This window comes from Protopterus annectens, chromosome 5.part0 (genome assembly GCF_019279795.1).
Source record: "Protopterus annectens isolate FY-2018-M chromosome 5.part0, PAN1.0, whole genome shotgun sequence".
NCBI classification, from domain to species: domain Eukaryota; kingdom Metazoa; phylum Chordata; order Ceratodontiformes; family Protopteridae; genus Protopterus; species Protopterus annectens.
The window spans coordinates 2,825,773-2,848,749 of NC_056735.1; the positions used below are offsets into that span (position 1 = coordinate 2,825,773).

General features: G+C 42.2%; 1 protein-coding gene across 1 annotated transcript in view; it reads right to left on the reverse strand.

Moving 5' to 3' along the window:
- HERC2 (HECT and RLD domain containing E3 ubiquitin protein ligase 2) overlaps positions 1–22,977 on the reverse strand; it is a gene marked incomplete in the record, with an annotated part of 3,551,743 nt that overhangs the window by 1,907,213 nt on the left and 1,621,553 nt on the right. The window contains 1 exon segment of the mRNA XM_044072055.1: positions 10,211–10,362. Coding sequence (XP_043927990.1) covers positions 10,211–10,362 — 152 coding nt within the window.

Below are 22,977 nucleotides of genomic sequence, written 5' to 3' on the forward strand. Positions count from 1 at the left end.
TCCAATGGTGCCGAAGCTGTTGGAGGAGGAAGTACAGTAAGGGAGTGGACCATCGGCTCCGAAGCCAAATGGGCTGGAGCCGAAACCATTTTTTGGAACAACGGAGACTGGAAGAGTCGAAGGAGCACCCTGTCGATGTCCGAATCAGACATCCTAGAAGACCTCGAGGATACCGATCAGGCCCGAACCGATTTCTCCATCGGCTCCGAAGGGCTCGGGGACCGGCTCCAAAAGGATTCAACAATTATCGGCTCCGAGGAAACCTTCAAAGAAATTTCCCTCGGTGCCGATAAAGACTTCTGCTCCGAGGGGGAAGTGTCTGAGCCGATGATCCTTATCGGCTCCAATATCAGTGGAGCCAATGAGGGTGACCCGCCTCTCGATGCCCCAGACCTCGGCTCCGAAACCCGAGGGGTCGAGGCTGGAGGCATCAAGGCAGACCGTTCCGACCTCGGCTCCGAAGTCAGTGGAGCCGATGGAGAAGTCTGCCTAGTCTTTTTAGCCGTCGGATCCAACTGACTGGTCGGAGCTGGTGCTTTCCTCTTTTTGGAAGGAGAAGGAGAGGAAGACAAAGCCTCCTCGAAGGAAGGCTTAATTAATCCTTTGAGGATTAATTTGTTCTTCCTCTCCTGGAGGACTCTGGAGGAAAACGCATGGCATACACTGCACGATTCCTGTAAATGCTTGGCGCCAAGGCAATAGACGCACGAGGAGTGGTCGTCCGTAATGGACATTTTGAACCCACACCTCGTGCACTTCTTAAACCCAGAGGGTTTATGTTCTTTAGACATAATGAAGAAAAATATAGCACAACAGTAGATTAGCGTTTATACACACAAAAAACACCAACTCTGAAAAATATAAACCAAAGAACTTTTTCTCTTTTTTTTTTTTTTTTTTTTTTTTACAAGAACAGTGAGAAAAGAAAGGGAAAACAAGGAGGGTCAAGACCCTCTAACTCAAACGGGTACTTGACCCACACACAACCACTGAAGTAGCTAGTACAGGGGAAGGCCCCTCTAACTTAAACGGAATCTTCTCTGACAGGAAATTTTAATGAAAACTCAATGAAAAAACAAGAAACACACTCGTACACAAAAAATAGCCATTAAAACAGCTTTTGGTTGAAAAAGAGTGAACTACTGACAGGAAAAGAGACTATAAATATAGTACTTAGCCCAGCCAATGTTGAGACCACGTCCAAGCTCTGTAAGCGGCAAACGAGATCTGGGGGATTAGTGGTGGTGCATCCTGGGATAAAGATAGCTCAGCCAATTAGAGGCCTCGCTCTACAGCATAAGCGTGCTGAGTCGGAGCCGAGGGATCGGCTCCGAGCCCATCAGTCAGAATGTAGGCGAGATAGGATCACATAACATCGGGCCTTTATGAGAAGGAGAAGCCGTCTCTGCTGAAGTGGTTGTCTGAGTCGACAACACCTTCCTCATGAGGTCGAAGGCCCCTGGGTCCCGAGTCGAAGAATCCCTCGGTTCCGAAGAAAGCGGAGGGATCCCCGAGACGGGGACCGAGGGCATCGACCCCGAGGACGGAGCCGAGTCGATCCGTGCCGAGGCACCGAGAGGGGGAGTCAGAACCGAAACAACAGTCCGACTCTCGGTCCCCGAACCAAGGATAGATCGTCGGCTCCGCGATTCCGGTAATGGATCCTTCGGAGTAGAGGTGAACGGTGCCGACCCAGAAAAAGACGGCTCCGGCACCAAGGGCTCCACGATCATCAGATCAGCCTCTCCCGGCTCCGAAGGCTGAATAGGCCTCGGAGGAGGAACAGATGGAGATAAGGGAAGGCCTTCGAGTCTCGACACCAACTGGGAAGAGACTGAGATGAGTTTGGACAAGGCCGTATTCTCCATTAACTTCTCTTCTGCACCACACAGTCTACATCGGAGTCAGAGAGGGGTCTAGAAGAACGCGTTGAAGGAATCGAAGACGGAGCCGACCTCAAGAGCACAGGAGATGGAAGCTCTGTCACCGGTTCCAAGACTCGAGGCTCGATGACCGACAGAAGTTCGACACTCGGCCCCGAGGTCTGTGGAACCGGTGAGCGAACTTTAAATGAAGAGCTTGGAGCCGATGACATGGGCTCCGACGTCTTCGATTCCTTCGAGGATTTAGATGTCTGGTCCGATGCATCAAGAGCCTCTTGAAATGCAGGCTTCAACAGGCCTCTGTCCATGAGTTTCCTGCGCCTATCTGTCATGACCCTTCCACTGAAAGAATGACAAATGGAGCAGTCTTCTTGCAGATGGAGAGGGCCAAGACAGTAGACGCAGGAACTATGATCATCTGTGACAGACATTTTCTGTCCACATTGGCATCGTTTGAAGCCTGACTTCGCTTTCTCAGACATAATAATATAATAACAGTCAAATCCAGTAAAGTTATATAAGGTCTACACAGTCTTGAACAGACAGCAACAGCCAACAATAATGTCCCAAGTAAAGTTTAGTCAAATCCAGTAATTTGTCAAATCCTGCAGTAATTTAGAAGTTAGTGGGTGGGGTAGGCCCCGAGGGAACCAACTAACTATATATATTAAAAAATATATACGTATAAGAAAGAGAAACCCTCGACTCACTACACACACACACACACACACACACACACACACACACACACACACACACACACACACGACTTAAGGTAAAACTAGGAAAAAAATATCTAAGAATCTTAGACAAAAATGCAATCTTATCTGCCAGGTGGTCTGAGCTCATCAATATTGAAGCAAACGTTGCAGCGGCAAACTAGATCTGAGGTAAAGGCAGAGGGGAATTGTGGGAGACAGGTTGGTCTCAAGCATCTTCTCGATGCAGAGCTTTGCCAAGCGGCCGACTCGGAGCCGAGGATCGGCTCCGAACCCATGTGTAAGAACAAACGGCGAGATTGAACACTCTCACATTGCATGTTAATGCAAAACCTTTTATTCTAGCAAATGTATTAATTTATAAGAGAAAAATATAAAATCTGTTCAAGAGCTTAGACATTTACCCTCTCCCCCATTATTTTTGGCTTTATCCATAATTCTTGTGCTAAGAGGTTGAGACATATGTTCCCCAGTCAACATCATGTTAGCATGTAACTTGGTTGCCATGTCTGTATAAACAAGTGGTAAATGCTGAAAAGTACTATACTAGGAAACCCTCTAAGACTCAAACATCATGACACTTTAGATGTGACAGTAAAAAAGAACTAATCACTGGTGGTGATGTGCAACACAAATCCCTGCTGACTCCCCATGGGATTATTTCTTTAATCCCTCATTTTTATTTTATTAACTATTCATGGCTGGCCATCATACCCATTCTTTAATTTAATGTGGTGGCAATGCCACTTTATGTCCTATCATTAGCTGTACCTTTCCATGGGAGAGAACTCTGCAGACTCTCAGAACTGAGTCAACACAAAGAGTGGACTGGAATGTCATGCACACCACTGTACTGTGGTCTAAAATGTTTTTTGATGCTATCTACCTTACAGCTCTAGACAAAATATTTATGATGTGAACTGAGTCCCATCAAACTACTTTTCATACAAGTTTGAGAATATTTGGTCATGCCTCACTGCTTTCAAAGCGTATAATTATCATCTCGCTGGCTTCGGATGGGAAACTAACAATTCAGGGCTCGTTTCCCACTCTACCTTGGAGAGAGAGAGAACAAATTAGTTTTGGCTGCTTTGGGTGTGCTCTTCCTTCATCCCTCAGGGTCTGAGGGATGAAGGAAGAGGGTACACAGAGCAGCCAAAACTGGTAACCTTATAACACTGAAGTTTTTTCTTAAGAACCTGGTGTGCCCAAAATGAACATAAAAACAAAAGAAAATACATCTGTGTACTGCAACGCAAATAAAATGGACCATCTCCCATGACTGCAATTCCAATAACAAAAAGCTAAACTTTCTGCCAAACAAATTTGGCTAACAAATAACTGGCAGTAAGGCAAAACAGGCAGACCAAGTAACAACCACTAAACAGCATGTCATCAGAGCACTGTTTTCACAAAGTTATACCCTCCCACTCAGTATTTTACCTAGGAAAAGAGACCATATACTGTGTACAATGTAATGCCAGCAGTAAGCAGGTGGACACAATTAGTTGCACAGGCCTTGTTTGAATGAATTACCTGTATAACATCTGACTTTCCCTGTCCGGAGTAGTACATGCAAATGGGCACATCTACTAATCACAATACTGTGCTCACCCTCATGATGTATGTAGCCAGGAAACAAAGGCCTCTGCACTACAAAGAATTAGGAATGGGATAATGATTACAACTGCATGCCATGTGTTATAAAATGGATTTCAAGATATTAATCTCTCAAGCTTTACTTTCAAAGTGAATTCCTTTAAATCTTGTTCTCAAACACAATACAAGCTGGTTATAACTGGCAACCTGATCATAAACCTAATTACGTTAAACATAATAAAGATATTAAAAAAAAAAGAAAGGAAAGATAACACACTGACCAAACATTCAGCAGTACTAAATACAGTACATTTGTGTACACTTACCATAAATGTAGATGTTTGAGTGTATTCACTGTTGCAGTCATTACATCTGGGTAATCTGCTGGCAGGTTGCCCTCAGTTGGCCTGAATTCCAAAGTCTTGGGTCCTGCATCGGTTGCTGTCGCCTCTTCCATGACGTCAGGTCATCAGGAGTATAAAACAAGCACCTGACGCCATTTTCTTGCCCCAGATGTCAGGTGCCCCCAAAAAGGTAGCAAAATATATATATATATATATATATATATATATATATATATATATATATATATACATACATACATATATATATACATATACATATACACATGCAACAATACAAACTTTACCCTCATCTACAAGCAAATACACCACACAGGTTGTAGAAGACGGTGAAGGAAAGAGAAACTTCAGAATAAAAAGGGGGATGCGGGCGGGTAACCTGGACTGCAACAGTGAATACACTCGAACATCTACATTTATGGTAAGTGTACACAACTGTACTATGTTCTTCGTGTTTCACTGTTGCAGTCATTACATTTGGGTAGAATCCCAAAGCTATGGATGGGAGGCTGGAGCTAAAGAGCATTAGGGGCGGCTATAAGGCCCTGCAGAACTGCAGTGGCAAAGCCTGCCCTGGACTTAGAGTAGAGAGGCAATGATAATGCTTTGTAAAAACGCGTGAACAGAACTCCAAGTAGCAGCCTCTAGAATGTCTTTGGTTGGTACTCCTCTGAGAAAGGCTGCTGATGTAGCTGCAGCTCTGGTGGAATGAGACCTAATGCCCTTGGGCACAGGTTTGTCATGGTGTAAGTAGCAGAAACGAATGTAGTGGCTTATCCACTTTGAAATAGTCTGCTTTGAAATAGCCTTTCCTTCTGATCCTGCAGCATATGTGACTAGTAACTGCCCTGTTTTTCTTAGAGCTTTAGTCCTGCTCAAGTAGAATCTTAGCTGTCTATGTACGTCCAAGGAATGCAGAATTCTCTCCCCTTGTTCTGTGGATTTGGATAGAAGGTTGGCAGATGAATTGTTTGATTAAGGGCCACACTGGAAACCACCTTAGGCATAAATGAAGGATTGGTCCTCAGAGACACCCTGTCTGGGTAAAATATGATAAAAGGCTCCACAGCCATGAGGGCATGTAGTTCTGAGACTCTTCTTGCTGAAGTAATTGCTAGGAGCAGAGCTGTTTTCCATGATAAGAACTTTAGATCTGCAGTAGCAGCTGGTTCAAATGGAGGCAGGGTGAGCTTTTCCAACACATAATTGAGGTCACATGCCGGTATTGATGATCTTCTGGGAGGCCTTAAATTTTTGGCTCTTCTAAGATACTGCTTTAGTAAAGGATGAGAAAAGATTAGTGGCTCTGTATTGTAATGAGCCAAAATGGCAGAGGCGTGGATTTTTATTGATGAGAAAGATAGGCCTTTGTTAAGCATCTCAGTCAAGTATTGTAATATCTGAGGAATATTTGGTTCTGCTGTATCCGTTCCTTGTGCTCGATTCCAAGCACAGAATCTCTTCCATTTATCAGCATAAGATTTTCTAGTACTAAGCCTTCTGGCTTCCAAGATGACATCCATCACAGCTTTACTGAAAGGTGTTGTTTGCATAACTACATGCTCAGCCATGCTGCCAGGTTCAGTGTTTGGAGCTGATTGTGCAGGATCTGATTGTTTTGCTGGGACAGTAATTGAGGTCTTTGAGGTAAGGTCCAAGCTGGGTATTGAGACAAGTTCCTTACAAATGGGTACCAGTATCAGTGTGGCCAGTGCAGGGCAAATCATCTTTGGTTTCTCTTGTCTGACTTTTAGTAGGACCTTGGGAAGAAGAAGCAGAGGAGGAAAGGCGTAAACTGATAGGTTTTTCCAACTAAAGGACAGGGCGTTCACTTTCCATGCTTGTCTGTGATAAGTCCTTGTGCAGTATCTTTTCAACTGATAATTTTGAGGAAAGGCAAATAGATCTATGTCTGGGTTCCCCCATTTCTTTGTTATCATGCTGAAGACTTGTGGATCTAGTTTCCACTCGTGAGGGTCCATAAGGTTTCTGCTTAAGTCGTCTGCCAGAGTATTTTGTTTTCCTGGCAGGCATTGAGCTTGTAGATGTACTTGGTAAGTCAAAGCTGTGTCCCACAGTGCCATGGCTAGTGTGCAAACGGGATATGAATGCATGCACCCTTGCTTGTTTATATACCACATAACCGTGGTGCTGTCTGTCTTTATCAGTGGTTGTCCTGGATGAAGTAAGTCCTTGAAGGCTGTCAGGGCATTCTGAACAGCTAACATCTCTTTTTGGTTGATATGCAGATGCATTTGTTTTGGGGTCCATATGCCCTGAATGCATCTTCCCGCCAGGTGGGCCCCCCCCATGCATAATCTGATGCATCTGTTGTTAAGGTCTGGCTGGCAGGAGGTAGAGAAGGGCCGTCCCATATTTTGGTGACATGCCTTTGCCCACCATAGAAACTCCTGTTGTAGGCAGGGAATGAGAGGAATCATTGTTTCCAGACTGTGACAATGTTGACTCCATAAACTTTTTAGGTGCCACTGAAGTTTCCTCATATGCAGTCTTGCATATGGAATCAGTAGAATGCAGGATGCCATGAACCCCAAAGCCTGCAGAGTTTGTCTTGCAGATAACTGGGTTTTTGTTGCCATCAGTTTAAAGTAAGTACTCAGTTGCCTTTGTTTGTCTGGCGTGAGGAAAGCCATTTGGGCAGTTGTATTCAAGCTTGCACCCAGGAATGTTATCTTTTGAGAGGGTACCAGTTGTGATTTCTTTTCTTTTATTGTGTACCCTAGGCATATTAGAAGTCTTTTCACAAACACCAGGTGCTGAAGAAGAATGTCCTTGCTCTCTGCTTGAATGAGATACTCGTCCAAGTAAGGATATATTTGTATACTTCTTTGTCTGCAAAAAGCAATTACTGGTGCCAGTCACTTTGTAAAGACCCTTGGCGCAGAAGATAATCCAAAGGGCAGTGCAGAAAATTGGCAATGCATTAAGCCAGCCTTGAAACAGAGGTATCTTCTGCACAATTCCCTTATTAGGACATGCAGGTATGCCTCTTTTAGGTCTAATGTCACCAGCCAAGCATTCTTGCCCAGCATGGGCAGAAGCTGCTGCAAAGTTAGCATTTTGAATTTTGGAATGTCCAGGAATGTGTTCAAAATTGATAAATCCAGTATTGGCATCTAGGCCTTGTCCTTTCTGGGTACCAAGAACAGTCTTGAGTAAAAACCTTGTCCTTTTTCCTGTTCTGGTACTGGCTGAATAGCCCCCATATCCATGAGGGACGTAACCTGTTTCTGTGCCTCTGCCCATTGATTTTTAGGCAGATCCGGCCAACCGCTTGCCATTGTAAGAGTATGGAAATGGAATCTGTATCCCTGTGATACTATGTTTAGCACCCACTTGTTCTGGGTTATTAACTGCCAATTTTGAGCAAAAAGTGCTAATTTTCCCTCTAAGGGTGCTGCCAAAAGGTAAGTGCTTGGTGATGGCAGAGGGAAGTCATTGGGACTGTTTTCTGTAGGGTTGCGCTTTATCTCCTCCAGATTTGGAGGTAGAAGTACCCCATTGCTTTGACCTGTAAGAATTTTGTGCCTGGTATCCAGAACCTTCAGGGTGTCTGGATTTGCCCCTTTGAGCTCTGTCGGACACAGGAAAGGACCAATTTGTAGGCCAGTACTGAATCCTGGTGGCTGCACTTGTAAGAAGGCTTTTACAGTTTGCATAGACAGCTTTGTCTTCCATTTTTCTGCCTTAATACCAAACAGAGTATCATGCTGTAAAGGTGCATCCAATAATTTAACTTTAACATGATCAGGTAAATGTTGTTCTTTTAGCCAGGCATGCCCCCTAATCACAGATCCAGTAACTGTGGCCCTGCAGGAGGCCTCTAAGGAATCAAAACCACATTGCAAAGTATGCTTTCCAACTTGTTCAGCTGCATGTTATAATTCCTGCAATTCTTTATTTTCTGCACATTCAGAAATCAACATTTTCTGTTTCAGCAATCCCATAACATGTTGTTGATACTTGAGCATATGAAACTGGCAGTTTAAGGCCCTAATTGCCAAGGTTGCAGATGTACAAACCTTCTTTCCCCATCTATCCAGTGCCCTTGAATCTCTGTCAGAGGGGGTAGGATTTTTTGCTGTTGAGACCTTAACTCCCTTTGGACCCTGTGAAATAGTTTCAGGATCAGCAGCAGAGTTTCTAAATAAAAATTTGTGAGAGTCAGGGACCCTATAATATCTGTCAGGCTTGCTGGGAGCCGGAAGGTAAGGAGTCGGGAGTCAAGCTTGACTCCGAAAACACATCATCCACAATGTCTAAAACAGGGGGTATGGCTAAAGGCCTGTGCTGAGGGAGGAGGAGGAAATCCCTGAGCCTCTTTTTTGATTATGAAAAATCTTGACTCTCCTAGTGAAAATGCTCTCTCAAAGTATGCAAGGTTTCTTCACATGAATAATCCTCAGGAGGTGATGCAGATGGGATAGATTCCTCTGCATCAGAATCCTCATAGGGAGGTATAGATAATTCCTGATCCGAAGAGGAATCAGAAGAAATAGAAACCTGATCTGAAGATTCATAATCAGTGTCTTGCCTAGGCCTCTTATCAGGAGGGGGGTTGGGAGCCCCTGATCAAGGTAATTAGGTCTTCAGCCATTTTGATCACCTGTTTTTAGGCATAGCGGCCTGTGCACGTGACTCATGCATTGTTTTTTTAGCTTTAGAAGTTGCTTTTGCCTTTGGTTTTGCAGCTGGCGTCGGTTTTATAAAAAAAATGTTGAGGCCTGAATACACCCTCAGAAGCCGGTGCCTGCTCAGCGGCTCCAGACCCATCCGAGGGAGAGACATCCATGAGTACAATACTTTGAGTATCTTGCGGCGTGCCGGACTACACATGGGTCCCGGGTAGGGGCCTGCGACTCGAACGTAGTGGGCATCAGGGGTTGCGAAAGCACCTCACTGAGTAACGGTGAACCGGCGACTGGCTTAGGAGAAGCTTCGTCATCGATTTTGGACCTCGACAGTCTGTCTCTGTCTTTTTCTTTGCGTTTTTTGTGTACTCCGGTAGTCGGATTGCTATCTGATGACATTTCAGGGTAGTTAAATCTGTTTCCAAAATATCTTGAGGCAAAAATATACAGACGCTTAATAGTGCGTTGGTTAAATCTAGCACAAAACCGACAACCAGGTATGTTGTGATCAGGGCCTAGGCAAGGAATACAGTATAAATGGAAATCCTTATGAGGTATTTGCTTCCCACAAGTAATACAATTATTAACTTTTTCTGACATCGGTATGGAGCAAGAAAAAAGTTTCTTCAACGGGGTACTTAGCTTTAGTGAAGACTTCGGTTCTGAAACTCGAAAATTTCAGGAGTCGGCCGACCGGCACTTGCGAACTGCTTCTGCTTTGGGCACCGCGCGGCAAGAAAGACTAAAGAAAATGGCGTTGGCTACTTGTTTTATACCCCTGACGAACTGACATCATGGAAGAGGAGACAGCAACCGACGCAGGACCCAAGATTTTGGAATTCAGGCCGACTGAGGGCAACCTGCCAGCAGATTACCCAAATGTAATGACTGCAACAGTGAAACACAAAGAACATCTTAAATGTAGAAGAAAAAAAAATATATATATATATATATATACATATAATACATACATACACAGGATTTTAAAAACTTACCAAGCTCTTTAAACTTGGTGTTGGCATCCAGCAAAATATTTCGAATGTTCTGCAGAGCCCATGCATAAAGCTTTCCAAAAGTCACTTCCAGTAACATTCGGTTAAATGGTGGAATCAAATCAACATCCTTCAAACAATCTGACAGAGGATCTCTATTAAATTACAAAAATAAGGTAAAATCAGGCTCCAGCATGACAAACTCCAAACAGAAAACTCTTCACTATATTGTTTACTTGAAACGCAAGATGACAGTAATATGGCCTAATTCTACTAGATAGTTAAAAAAATAAATAATGTATGACTGTCCAGAGGATGTGAAAGGATAAAAAAAGTCCTTTGGTAAAATTATTTACAAAACTATCTAACCAGAGTAAAAATGTTTAACTAGAAATACAGATGCATGGTTTGCACAAGACGTACAAATGCAATGAATCAATAAAGATTATTCAATACAGACTCACTAGGAAGTGGATGAGCATCTTTTTTAAATGCACTTTTTGCCCCATACTTGCCAACAACTAAGCCCTCCAATGACACATGACCCACACATTCACAGCACTGTGGATTCCACACAACACAAGGTTAACTGCCATCTGGAGGGGGGCATGATTCAGGAAGCTATGAGTTTGCTTTCTTCTCTTAATGGCATCCCAGTACTGAGAGCTTCTGTAATGAGTCAACCCCATCCCTGGACAAGAGATAGTGTGATACAAGCCACAGCAGAGATGCACAATGCAGAGTGGGTGTGTGTACCTCTGCATAGCTGCAGGAAAGGCCACCACCAAGTGGTGGCTTGATGAACCTAATGCTTGCCCCCCAGGCTATACATCTGCATAAATGACCCTCCAATGGACTGTGTCAGTACGTGGCTGTCCCTGTGCAGACTTTCAATAAAGATGGTCTAAACTATCCTTCCCTGCTGGGAAGCTGATGGAACCTAAGGTGCCTGTGATGTAGTCAGGGCTTTATCTCTCTATGCCATCAGAGTCTAGTTGGTGAATGATACTTTACACACCCCTGGACAGATTCAAGTCAGGAGTACGGAAGGCACTGCCTCCCACATGACACAGATTCCACACAGCAAACACTAGGTTTTTCATAATCCATTTTAGTAGGTTCTGCAAAATCATTTTCCTAAGCAGTCATTCAAATAGTTTGCAGGAATTTATCTGATTTGGTTAAATGAAGAAAGAAAAATCTGCCTTTAAGTATGATGCTGGATAACAAAAAATCAGTTTCAAATTAATGCAGGAAAAGATTAATTTACTCATTGCCTCACTAAATCCTTAAAATCTTCTCATTCACCAGGTAGTGACAGACTGTAATTGCAGTCATGAATAAGCAAGTGACAACTAGTCCCTTTAGAGAATACACTCCTCAGAGTTATTCCTGCTGAAGACTGGTCAAGAAAGTGATGTGCCAACAGCAAGGTGTTAAAACTTGTTCTACTGGGCTTGCAGTAGTTGTATAACCTTTTCCAAATCTTTTGTTAATTTGGTCTTGTTGTCCGCTTGTATTAGGCAGTCATCCAGGTATGGATAAATCTGAATTCCCTGAAGCCTGCAATGAGCAATTACTGATGCCAGGCATTTCGTGAATACGTAGATAAGCCAAAGGGCAATGCTGAGAATTGATAATGCTCTGATCCTGCAAGAAATCTGAGGTATCTTCTGCAATCTGGTCGTATAGGGACGTGCAGGTATGCCTCCTTGAGATCTAGAGTCACCAGCCAAGACTCCTTGCCCAGCATGGGAAGAAGTTGCTGTAGGGTCAGCATTTTGAATTTTGGAACAATGAGATATGTGTTCAGAGCGGACAGGTCGAGAATAGGCCTCTATTGGTTTTCTTTTCTTGGTACCAGGAAAAGTCTGGAGTAAAATCCTTGCCCTTGTTCCATAGGAGGTACCTTTTCTATAGCTCTCATCCTTAGTAGATGGTTGATTTGTTCTAGAGCGTTTGTTTTTTGGTTTGGTGGTAGGTTTGGCTTTCTTTTGGTAGAGTGTGAAAGTGAAACCTGTAGCCTTTGTCTATTGTCTGTAAAATCCATTTGTCTCCTGTAATGTAATGCCAGTTTACGGAAAATAAGGCTAGCTTTCAAGGGTGCTTCCAGTTGTTCCCTGGTAGGCGGTATCATTGTCAAGTCATTGTGTCTGTCCTGTGGAAGTGGTCGTAGCTGGATCTGTGGCAGTACTTCTCTGGTTGTTAGGCTGCCACTGACGCCCCTGTAGGCACCTCTGGATTGACCTCTGCCCCTTGGGCCTATTTCTGCCTCTCTGTGCTCTGGAGGTGTCTGGAAAGGACCAATTCTTCAAGGCCAATTTCTACTAAACCTGGAGGCTGGACCTGTAAGAAATCCTTGACTGTTTGGACAGATTTTGCTTTTCTTCCACCTTCTTTAGCACTTGCTGTGCAGAGCCAAACAAACTTTGTTTCTCCATGGGAGCATCTAGAAGTTTTGACTTTACATGGTCTGGTAAGGATTGCTCTTTTAACCATGCATGCCTTCTAATCACTGTTCCAGTCATAGCTGATCTAAAGGAAGCCTCCAGTGCATCATAGCCACATTTTAAGGAATGATTACTGACCTGCTGAGTGTTATGTACCAAATCCTGAAGGGACTTACGGTCTATAGGTTCAGGAGAGGACAGTTTTTTATCTAGCTGGTCTAACAAAAATTCCTGATACTGAATCATGTGGAATTGACAGTTTAAGGCCCTAGAAAGAGTAGCAGAAGTATAAACTTTTACCCCATCTCTAATGCTCTAGATTCTCTTTCAGAGGGGGTTTTGGCAGAGGCAGCTGCTACAGCTTTGGGGCCCTGTGAAATGGTTTCAGGATCTGCAATAGGAGCCTTATACAAGTGAACGTGTGTCCGGGACCCTGTAATATCTGGTCGGGCTTTTGGGGGGGCGGGGAAGAGAGTCAGGGCAGTACAAGCATCATTATATGCATCATCAACAACTGTAAGTACTGGAGGAATGGCTAAAGGCCTATGCTGTGGTAAATGTAAAAAGGTCCTTAGCCTTTTCCTTGAATCTGAAAAATCCTGGCCCTGCCATTGAAAATGCTCCCTCATAGCATGTAAGGTTTCCCCAAAAGAAAATTCCTCAGGATGAGAGGCAGAAGGAATGGAGTCTTCTGCATCAGAATCCTCATAAGGAGAATATGGGCCTTCTGGAGGATCTGAGTTTTCTGAATCATCCGAGGAATAGTCGGTAGAAACAGGATCCGGGGGCTCTGCTCTAGGCCTCTTCTCTGCAGGGGGTTGAGAGGCCCTGTCTGGGTGAGGTTGGGATCCCCTGATCAAAGAAATGAGATCCTCAGCCAGGCTGAGCATTTGGGAACTAGAGGTAGGCCTGTGTGAGGGGGTTTTTGCAGGCAAGGCCTTAGAAGATTTAGCTGCTTTAGCCCTAGAAAAAGCCTTGATAGACACAGATGCAGGGGCCTAGCAGCTCCACGCAGGAGTAGATATGTCTAAAGGAATAGTATCTGATAAATCCTGGGTGGCTGCTACAGCAGGGTTATTTCAGTAGCAGATTCAGCCATGCTGTGAGGCCTCGGCTATCAGAGGCATGCTCGGCCGAAGGAAGAACCGACGGTTTCAGCCGAAACCGAGACACTGGCTTAACCGTGGTTTCGCCAAACCGCTGGGCCGAGTGTCGGTCCTTTTCCTTACGCTTTTTAGCTAATTGTGAAGTCGGAGTCTCCAACGGCATTTTGTAAGCAAAAGCGGGACCAAAAAACTCCTCTGCAAACTCGCCTAAGTGTCCGTCGGGTTGAAGGAAGCACAGGCTAGACAAGCTGATACGTCGTGGTCTGGGCCTAAGCAAGGAAGGCAGTAAGAGTGGAAATCCTTATGAGGTATTTGTTTCCCACAAGTTAAACAATTATTTACTTTTTCTGACATCGGCTGAGGCAAGAAAGAGTCGGGTACTTAGCTTTTAGAAGTCTTCGGTAGAAATCTCTGGATCTGACCGACCGCACTTGCCAACAGCTTCTGCCGCACAGCGCAGCAAGAAAGACTGAGGAAAATGGCGTCGGCTGATGCCTTTATACCCAATTCACAGCAGCTATGACGTCGGGTGAAGTGCGACATCAGCCGAGGCCAGACCCAGACTTTGGAATCGAAGGGCTGCCTGAGGCAGGACAACCCATATGTTAGGAATGCAGATGCATCCTTGAAGGACATCAACCTATTCTCTCTGAAGCAAGCTTAGCAAGTTCTTAGAAAAATGAGAGCTCAAGCGGGTGAAACCATCATCCAATAGATAAAAACAAAAAAAGTCTCAAATAAACAGAGCGAGTTTAATAATATTCTACATGCTGACATGTGATCTATGTTTGGCCTGAAGCAGAATTTTTGTAAAAGCAGAACGCAACAGTTACCAATTTAAATAATGATATCACATGACACCCATTAAGTTCAGAACTTTTTTAAAAGGACATTTCATCATTTACACTTCTGCTGTATCAGCTTCAAAACTGGTTTTATGCAACAGCTTCACTTAAACTAGGAAATGCATCTGCAGGCAGTTCATTAATCCATTTATACTATGTTCTCTATTTTGGTTACAATATCCTCACATCAACTTGATGGATGTATTTACTTGTAATACTAAAATGTAAAAGTATGCTGTTGTCCCTTGGATTCAATATGTCTAAATAAGGCACTAGTTAGCACATTTTTCTTTACTTCTAACATGTATAAAAGAAAAATCTGTGGTATCCCTCAAAGTCTCAGAAAACCCAGTATGCAACCTATACTGGGTCAAAAACAAACAAAGAAGAAACTTTGTAGTGTGGAGGGTATGATGTTCACTTCCTAAAATTATGTTATGCACCTAGTTCACTAATAAAAATCAAACTGTAAAATATGTATTACAAAATAATAAAATAGGAAACAGTTGAGTTAAAAATGGAATATCCTTTATTGAAACGCACAAACAAGCGATCCTAGTTGAGTGGAATGAAAAGCATCAAAAACATTCCTTATTTATAAATAAATGGTTATTTGGAGCGAGGGAGAGGTTACAGAGGGTGGTTCTATTAAGAGCAATAAAAGCATTAGTGAACTAGGTGCATAACATAACTCAAGGGGTGAAATTCACACCCGCCACACGGCAAAGTTTCTTCTTTTATTTTTTCGTAACATGAATATAATGCATGTCCTTTAATTTACAGTTAGTCTTTTCAGCGCAAAATGCTTTATAAGTAATGCACAACAAAAGATAAACAACTTTCTTAGTGGTACAATTGGTAAACACATTTTAAACAAATTTCTTGTTCGTAACAGAATGCATGAAGATATCGGTTGCCCCTTTCTTTGTATATTTTGTTCTTTTTCTACACATATAAAGTATAATTCTTTTCTTATGCCTATTTTCTGGGTCTCTTAAGCTAGGTTTTTGCTCTTTATTATTATTATTCACTTGCAAATTATAGTGTAAAGTGAACTCAGAAGTCTATACAATGCATTTAGAAAGTTTCTTGTTACTTGAAGAACTGTTTTTTTTTTTCCATACACCCCCCCCCCCCCAACTGTACCTACATACTATGGACTGCCTAAGGTTCATAAGAATGCTGATACACCATCTATGAGTCCAACTGTTCCTGCTAGAGGATGGATAATATAAACATTCTCTAAATATTTAGAAAATAAGCTAAAAGGTGTACTGAAGTTTTCTAGAAGCTACAATAAGGGTTGCATTGATTTTCTAGTGCAGTTATGTATTTGGTCTCAAAATAAACGATTTATTAGTGTAATGGTTACGTTAGATGTGGACTCTATTTACTGCCATACCCAATGAATCTGCTTCGAAATCTATGAGAATGTTTTATAGTGCTCATAAGTGTTTACAAAACTGTGAAATTCATGCATTATATGCCCTGCTTGATTTGATATTAATTAATGTTATGTATAGTTTCATAGTTTCATAGTATAGTACTAGGCTATCTGCCCTGGGGCATTTGTAAGCCTAGCCATAGTGATGTGGCTTTTGCCACCCCATGAAATGGTACAAAGATGTACAGATAAAATCTAGAATACTGTGCCTCTGTCTAGTAGTGACACAGTGAAGGTCCCCTTATATAATATAATTAGTTTACTGTGCCCCTGTCTAGCAGTGACACAGATGTGACCCCTGGGGTAAACTTACGATCTCCCATCCACTCATCAAGATTTCTCTTGAAGAGAGTCAGTGAGGGGCTCTGCCTAATACGAACTGGGATCCTGTTCCAAAGCATGGGAAGCCTCTGGGTTATGAATCTATCCCTCCAGCATGTCCTATTCATACTTGTGTCAAGGTTTAAGTCTTTAGCTCTCGTGGTCCTGATGGATTTGGATTTTTTGAGGTGGAGCATGTCCATCAGATCCTGATTGGAAATGGCCTTGTACGTCAGGCAGAGATCACCTCTGAGCAGGCGGTATGCTACTGAATAGAGCTGAAGTTTCTTTAGTCTGGCAGAATAAGACATATGTTGGAGACCCTTGATCCTTTTGGTGAGGTACTTTTGTGGTCTCTCCAGCTGTTGCAAGTGCCGGGTGAGGTACATACCAAATGGGGCATTGTACTCAATCATGGGTCTGATGAGGGAGGAATATAGGGGTACAATGACATCCTTGGATCTGGATGTGAAACCCTTCATGATGAGGTGTGCAAGGTAGAATGTTTTTCTAACCACTTTGGCAATGTGGGTGTCAAATGAGAGGTCGCTGTCTACTTGGGTCCCTAGGTCTCAGATTACTTTTTCCGTACTCAGTGGGTTGCTGTCTATGTGATAATTTGTGAGTACTTTGTTTTTTCCAAAAGGGATAACTATACATTTTTTGGCATTTAGTTTAAGGCCTTGACTACGGCACCAGTTGTCCGTTTCAGTGAGGCCTTTTTGTAGGATGTGTGTATCTGCTGGTGTATCGACTATGGCACATAGTTTGCAGTCATCTGTGAACTTTGTCAGCCACAGCCCTCCCATGTTTGCTTTAACATCTGAGAAATAAATGCCGAACAAGAGGGGTCCCAGGACAGATCCCTGTGGGACACCACTTGTGACTAACTTTGAGTCTGACATTGCTCCAGCGATTTTAACTTTATGGGTACTGTCCTTTAGCCAGTTTGCAACCCATCTAGTGACATAAGGGTTTACTTTTAAGTTGTTTAGCTTATCAATGATGCCTGAGTGGGGTATTGTGTCGAAGGCCTTAGCCAAGTCCAGGTATGCTGTATGGATTGCTTTGCCCTCATCAATGGCTCTAGTGACTGTTTCGAAAAAGTCAACCAGGTTTAAAAGGCAGGATCTGCCCTTAACAAAGACGAACTGGGTGGGGTCAAGCGTCTGTAGGTCCCCTATGTCTCTGTTTATGAGTTCCATAATGATTCTTTCAATAGCTTTGCAGACCAGGCTAGTCAAGCTTATGGGGCGGTAGTTTCCAGGGTCTGTAGAGGCACCCCCCTTGTGGAGTGGGACCACTGTTGCTGTACGCCAGTGTTCAGGTACATATCCCGAAGTAAGGCTAAGGTTAAATAGCATTTTTATGTGTGGGTTTAGCTCCTCTTGAGTTCACGTACGCACCCTGGGATACCATCAGGTCCCATTGATGCTGTGTTTTTGCTTTGTTTAGGGCGGTTCTCACTTGGACATCTGAGATGACAGGGAGATTACATTCAGCTGGGATAAGTATCTCTTCTTTTGGGGGTGAAGGAGGCGAGAAATTTGCACTGAACCTGTCAGCCAGAATGTTAGCAATATCTGTGGGTTCAGTGTATTTTTTGTTGTTGTGAACCAACTCTGAGCATATCTGAGGGTTTCACCAGGTTTCTAACATAGCTGAAGAAGGCTTTGTGGTTATCTTTAGTGTCCTTAGCGATTTTTCTCTCAAAGTTTGATTTGGATGTTTTTATGAGAGAACGTAGTTTTCTGCTAATGTTGATCAGAGATGTCTTCCCTTCATGGGATTTCGCTCTGACATGCAGTAGCTTCCTTCTTTTGTTACACAATTTGTTTATGGCTGAGGTCTACCAGACAGGACGCTTACATTTGGTGGAGAGGGACTTGGATTTGTTTGGGATTGCATGATCCATGCATTCTTGGAGATGTCCATAGAAAGCATTTGTGAAGGATTCGGCATTGTGGGATGTGGTATCCACTGGCACAGTGGGCTTAAAGGATACCATCTCAGTCTTAAGAAGAGTGAAGTCTGCTTCTGAGAAGTTTTTCACTGTGGTCTTTTGTGCTGGGGGTGGAGGTGGGATATGTATATCCAGGGTGATTGGTTTGTGGTCAGATCTCACAAGTGAGGGGTACACTTCCGGTGTGGAGCATTTTGTCCCCATGTTTGTGATGATCAGGTCTAGTATATTATCTCCCCTAGTGGGAGAGGTGACTAGTTGTTCCAGTGCATTTGAATTTATGAATTCCAGGAACCTTTGGGCTAGGGTATTAGGGCTAGAATAATGTACCCAATCTATGTTTGGGTAGTTGAAGTCTCCCAGTATGATGGTATTTTGTGATACATTCATATCCTCCAATGTCTTCAGGAAGGCTGAGTGGGGTTCTTGAGATTGGGAGGGTGGTCTGTAACATGCTACCAGTTGTATAGCAGTTTTGCCTATGGTTAGTTGCACCTGTATGGTCTCTGATGCTTCATGTGTTGCTACTAACCTGGAGGTGTAGGTGTCCTTTATGAATATGGACACTCCCCCTCCCTTTGTGGTTCGGCCCGGGTTTTGGGGCCGAAAAGCATGATACGAGGTATAGCCTGGTAGCGCTGGGGTGCTCTTAGGAGCCTTGAACCAGGTTTCAATTACTGCACAGACGTCGATGTTCTCCATGCTGAGGAGTGCATCAAGTGCCTGCATCTTGAGATTTAGACTTCTGGCGTTGAGCAGCATTACCCTATAGAAAGTCTTTCTAAAATGGGCTGGCAATGGAACTCTAGTAGCAAACACATCCACGAACACTGTGCTATTGGAAAGATGAACGTTTCTCAGAAAATAATGTATTTGACAATAAGACTTTATTTTACAAAATATATGTCAATTATATTTAACATCTGGGATGGTAATTTAAATGATTTATTTTTATTTGTAAAATTTATAGCATCCACTGTGGATTTTTTTAAAGTTTAAAATTGCTTATTCTAGAAAAAAAATTTTGGATATTAATCTGATTAAACTGCAAGAAGGCAGTTTGGACACTTCAGTACATAAGGATGATTTAAAGAAAAATACTTTGCTATAGAGAACTAGCATGCATCTTTCTTTTATGTTTTCTAATGTATCCAAGGGACAAATGTTGAAGGATAGAATGAATACAAATGATATAATGAGAGAACAACTAAATGAACTGGGAGTAGATTTTGAGTCCAGGAGTTATGAACGTGAAGAACTAGATATGCAATATACCCATATATTGCAACAACATAATAGAAATGAACCTGTTTTCTTAAGAAATGAAACGGGCAGAACAAAATTAAAAAAACAGATCAGCTTCTAGACATATTCCTAGATATAAGCATACTGGATGAATAAAAAAATATCACATTAGTATATCTTCGAGGAATTGGATTACTTAAAATGTATAAAATGACACTGGCTCGGTGATAGGAAAGCCCTAGCTTAAAAACAAATTATGTTATAAAAAAAAAAAAATAGCTTAAGAGACCCAGCAAATGGGCACAAACAAGGTACTATAAATAGTTTTAAGTGCTCTTTTTGTAACTGTGTAAAGAAAGTGGCTACATAAATTTTCTTGCATCTTGTTATGAACAAGAAGTAAGTTTTTAATGTGCTTGCCACTGTAACACTAAGAATGAGTTTATTGAGCTTTACACATTACTTGTACGGCATTTTATGTTGGGAAAACTTAAATAAAAGGACAGGATCTTTAGTCATCTGTCAGAAATAGAGATGTGTGCAAACTAATGCTTCATTTAAACATACTGAATCCAAATGACTTTACATTTTTAGTATTACAAGTAATGTAACCAAAACTGTGATTATGTTCTTTGATCATGAGAAAACTGCACTCCACAGCAGATGCCCAAAGTGGTTGGTCTATACAACTCTTCTCCCACAGGGCACCATGTAGAGTCTATACTGTTGCCCACAGCACCATTCATTGGTGAGTCTGAGATGAAAACAATCAGCATGTTTTTTCAAAGATGGGCAGAACCCCACAGAAACACAGGGTGAACATGAAAAAAGGCATTGGTCAGAGGTGAGGACTGAACCTTGGTCCCTGTGCAAGGGAGGTGAAGACCTTGTCTTCCAAATGTAAAAGAAATGCAATAAAATCACATTTTCTAAAGAAATACATCTCATAACAGACAAACAGCTCAAAACAGAACAAAGTCAAAAACCCAAAACTCAGCTGAAGTCAGACTGGGACTGAAGCCTTAACAGGACAATTTTAAAGATGGATACATCTAACAAAGCAAACGCATACACATTCGCAATATTTTTTTCTTTTCAACTGGTTCATAAAAAAAAAAAAAAAAAAACCTAGACAAGTCAGAAGGTTCCCAACTGGTAAAGGACTTGAACCACCAAAATCCTAGAGACAGAAGTAATGGCCAAAAGAAAATGTGTTTTCTAAGAGACGCACTTATCAGATGTCAAACCATGTGTTCTAAATGGAGGATAGGCAAGTATATCAAACTTCAACAAAAATGGATACAATTCTACAGAGACTGCTTGACCAGATGTTGCTAGGCCATGTTCCCACTATCGATAAGGTCATGATGAGCAGAAATAGCTAGTATATTCATCTTGGATTAACAGAGACTCAACTCAAAGAAAAGAGGTAAGTGAAGAGCATCTGCATAATGACAGATTGGGAGGGTACAGATTGCATTAACACCAAACTGGAAAACATTTAGCTATCAGAGTATGCCTGCTGGGTGGAATGCTTCCTCATTACTTTGGACACCAGGGACCCAATTTGAGAAGGATGAAAGGAATCAGAAGATCTACAACAGAAGCCAATTCCTGAGGTAAAACCCACTGTCACATGGGCAATCGGGAATTAACTGAGATGTACCAGAAGGGATTCCTGTACAACCAGGGTCTTGACAGCCTGAAACTACTGCCTGCTCATTCACTAAAGGGTGAGGATGAAATGTTTCGGTCTTTCTTCCCTGAATTTTGTGATATGGTGATGAATCACAATGAAAGGTGTGAAAGAATACAATAATATTTCTTGCCTTGACTATAAGATAATGCTGGTACTTTAAGCATCAAAAAGCAGAGCTCTGAACTGAAAACAGTTTAAAAACAAAAACCTGGAAACTACTGTACATCATTGTTAGAAGTTGCTAGCTGAAGCGTCTATGATATCCAGAAGGTCAATAAAGAAGGGAAAAGTGAAGCAAAAACGAGAGCAAATGTGTAATCTCAAAAGGGGACTGAAGGCAGCATGGAGCTGAGGTGGAAAAAGCAAATGGTAATGTAAGCTGAAGGGGAAAAAACTGGTCATCCTAGAGAGAAAGCTTCACCAAATGCATTCAGAATTTTTAACTTAGGAGTTACCTGGTGGACACACAGAGGCAAATTACAGGCTTTAGAAAACAAATATTTAACTCAGTCCCTCCAGTGGCGCTCTGGAAGCTTGCACTGTAACTTCCAATGGGCAGCGCCTAAGCTTTTTGATAGAACCAAATTATGCCCTCATATTTCAGACAAATGTTCATATAGCTGGAATCATACGAGTTACTAAAGTGTAAATGGTGCACTTTTCAGCACAAACTATTTTTTACACTGACAGTATTATTTAGGTTTTAAACTAGATTTTATATGTCACAGTAAACATAGTAACTATTAAGTCTGTAAACAACCTACAATATCTCAGTAACCACTCAAATTACAAACATACTGTCATGCCACATTTTGTTCATCCTGCTGAGAGCTTTCATATAAAGCTAAGCAGTTCTGCTTCTGCTACTTGGTTGTCAAGAAATTTTGAAAAATATGAAATTTATGAAAATAAAGATGACGATTGTATGAACATCAGTTAGTATCTCTTTACATGCCCTAGATGCAGGTCTAATATCAATACTGTTGTCTTTGCCACTGTATAAACTCTAAGATGAAATCTTCTAATACTTTGTATGTAGCATGGTTTTGGAATGAATGCAAATATGAACAAGCAATATTTGACACCTAGAAGAGTCAGCAGGATGTAACTGCTGAAACACCTAGAGGCATCACTTGGCTACAATGGGTTAAATCAAACATACAGAGGAAATAACTGGTATACAAATTTCTGAAAAGAAGATAAGAGAAAATTGTGGAACAACAATTACATACAACATGAGCAAATGGCACAGAAACTGGGTGAACTTCAGGCAGGACATGCACAGACCACTTGAAGTTTACAGCAATACTAGAACAAATCAAATGGGCTGCATAGACTTTATGACAGGACACTCTAGTAAATGAATTGGGCTTTCTACTACTGATATTAAAATAGAAAATGAAAAAAAAACAACAAAATAGCTCTAATTTGAGACTGAGAAAGCAACAGAGACAGTACAGTTGTGTACACTTACCATAAATGCAGATGTTCAACTGTATTCACTGTTGCAGTCCTTACAAAACGGGTTAGCCAGATCCCGGTAGCCTTCAGTCGGCCAGAATACCAAAGTCCTTGGTATATGACATCGGCTGCCTTCAGTTTAAGGCTGACGTCGGGTACAAAGGAAGGCAGCTGACGCCATTTGCTCAGTTTTTCTTGCCTTAACTGTCAAGAGCCCCCCAAAAAAGGTTAGACCA